Source organism: Elaeis guineensis, chromosome 6 (genome assembly GCF_000442705.2).
Source record: "Elaeis guineensis isolate ETL-2024a chromosome 6, EG11, whole genome shotgun sequence".
NCBI lineage: Eukaryota > Viridiplantae > Streptophyta > Magnoliopsida > Arecales > Arecaceae > Elaeis > Elaeis guineensis.
Window position 1 is genome coordinate 115,910,386 of NC_025998.2, and position 2,556 is coordinate 115,912,941.

At 43.9% G+C, this 2,556-nt stretch overlaps 1 protein-coding gene across 1 annotated transcript; it reads left to right on the top strand.

Annotated features, from left to right (window-relative positions):
• Nucleotides 1-903: 903 nt before the first annotated feature.
• Nucleotides 904-1,275, top strand: LOC140858821 (uncharacterized). The gene has a single exon (XM_073260102.1). It carries the CDS (start codon nt 904-906, stop codon nt 1,273-1,275), a length of 372 nt encoding a protein of 123 aa, XP_073116203.1.
• The last annotated feature ends 1,281 nt before the right edge of the window (nt 1,276-2,556 follow it).

The window sequence follows — 2,556 nt, forward strand, 5'->3', positions numbered from 1 at the left end:
CGATCATGTTCAGGGAGAATATGAAGCTCGAGAGCTGAATATAATAAAGTATCTATAGAAGGTCAAAGATCTTGCTTCTAACTTCATCACCATGAACATCCAACAAATATCGAGGATAGAGAATGTGTGGGCTGATCTTCTCTCAAAGCTCACAACAGTTGGTGCGACCAACCTAAAAAGAAGCTCATACCTTAAAACCCTCAAGAAGTCGAGTATTGAAGAGTCCCCTATTATGCAAACAGATCCTGAACCAAGTTGGATAGATCTAATCCTTCAGTGCTTGCAAGACGGTGTGTTGCCAGCCCATCGGGATGAAGCCCAGAGGCTAATATATCTCGCACCTCAATATCTCGTGTATGATGGGAGGCTGCACAAAAGGTTTTTCACCCTATCGTTGCTCCGGTGCCTCTGTCTCTCGGAAGCTGAGTATGCCTTACAAGAAGTTCATGAGAAGATCTACGACAATTACTTTGGGGCGGGGTCCTTGCTCATAAAGTCCTATGACAGGGATATTTTTGGCCGACCATACAGAAAGATGCTGCTGACTTAGTGAACAAATACGATCAATGCCAGAGAACTTCAAATATCCAACATTGACCTTCAACTCCTCTGGCTCCAATCACCACGCTTTGGCCCTTCGCTCAATGGGTAATGGACATCCTCAAATTTTTTCCCATCACGATGGTGTAGAAGAAAATTTTGCTCATCGCGATCGACTACTTCACCAAATGGATGGAAACAGAAGCGCTAGTGATTATCACTAAAGTGAAAGACAATGACTTTATATGAAAGTCAATCATCTGCTATTTTGACTTATCGCAAGCCATCATCACTGACAATGGGTGCTAGTTTGACAATCCAAAGTTCAAAGGGTTCTGCAATGGACTAGGCATCTCCCACAAGATGACCTCAATAGCTCATCCTCAGAGCAATAGTGAAGCTGAAGTGATGAACAGGACTCTATTGCAAGGGCTAAATGCTCATCTGGGCCAGGAAAAAGGATTATGGGTTGAAGAGCCATATCATGTGCTCTGGGCATACCAAATGACCCAGCGGGTTTTCATGGGAGAGATCCCCTTCAAGCTAGCCTTCAGAACTGAGGCCATCATACCTCTTGAAATCGGCGTGCCCACACTGCAGGTGGAGAAGTTCGAGGTAGATAGTAATTTCATTGGGCTGAGACCAAACCTAGATTTGCTGGAGGAGATTCGGGAGCAAGCACGAATTCAGAAAACCAATTATCAACAGCAAGTAGCCCAATATTACAACTCCTAAGTCAAAGGAAAGTCATTCCTGGCTGGACAATTAATTCTCCATCGAGCTGAAGTATCCCATCCGAATGAATGATCGAAGCTTGCACCGAATTGGAAAGGCCCATACTGCATTGCTAAAATAGTTCAATCGGGAGTCTACCACCTTTGTCGACTTGATGGAACTCTGATCTTCAGGATCTGAAATGCTGACAATTTACATATCTTCTACCCCTGAATTAAAACTTTTTAAATTAAATAATAAATAATTTCTTTTATCGAACTGTGTTTTCTCCGAACATACGCTCCTCATCCATAGATGAGATGCGGAACGTGCTCCCCATATTCTCTATGTGGTTCTCTGACTCACGTGCTCCTCGGTCATGGCTGAGTGGTATGCATCTCTATGTGGTTCTTCGACTGACACGCTCCTCGACCATGATCGAAGATCGGTATGTATCTCCATGCGGCTCTCCAAATATGTACTTCTCAGCTACTGTTGAGGATCGAAACATGTCCTCCATGTGGCTCTCCAAATGTGTATTCCTCGATTATGATCGAGGATCAAAATGTGTTCTCCATGCGGCTCTCCAAACATGCTCTCTTTGGCTACGATCGAGGATCAGAATATTTTTCATGTGGCTCTCCATCATGCGATCTTCGGCCATGATCAAGGATTGTTATGCATCTCCATATGAACTCCCCAGCCCTTATTTGATCCTCACGTGATTCTCGACTACGGTGGAGGAATGAACATCCCAACTCCGACAATTTGACTATCGAGCTATGGCACCATACGGAGAATTGATTTCCACTCGTTAAAAAAATGATCTAAAGCTGACAAACAACCTCTGTAGTATTTGGCATAGGACAGACACTGAACTCAAATACAATAAAATAACTGATCTCAACAACTTATTGACATAGTGATGAAGGAAAAGAGCGATTTCACTAACAAAAAATCTGTTTATAAGATTTTGATCGATCAATTACATAATACCTCGATATATGCCGGGGTTGTCAAAAAGGATCGACCAACCATTAAGCTCTGACATGCTCAAGCTGAGATACAATTTTTAAGTCCCCTCAGGGGTGGGGGATTCGTCAGCCTCCATGTGATTGAAAAGGATGATGATGGCCGGAGGCAGAGCTAGCACCACCTCATCGGCTACCCGATCTTCTCACACTAGAATGAAGAGGTCTTCAACTCGCAGACCCTCGTCTTCGACCTCACCAACCTCCTTCTCCTCGACATCCGACTCCAGGAGGTCGAGGTCAAGATCAGGAAAGCTATTCCTAACTTTCT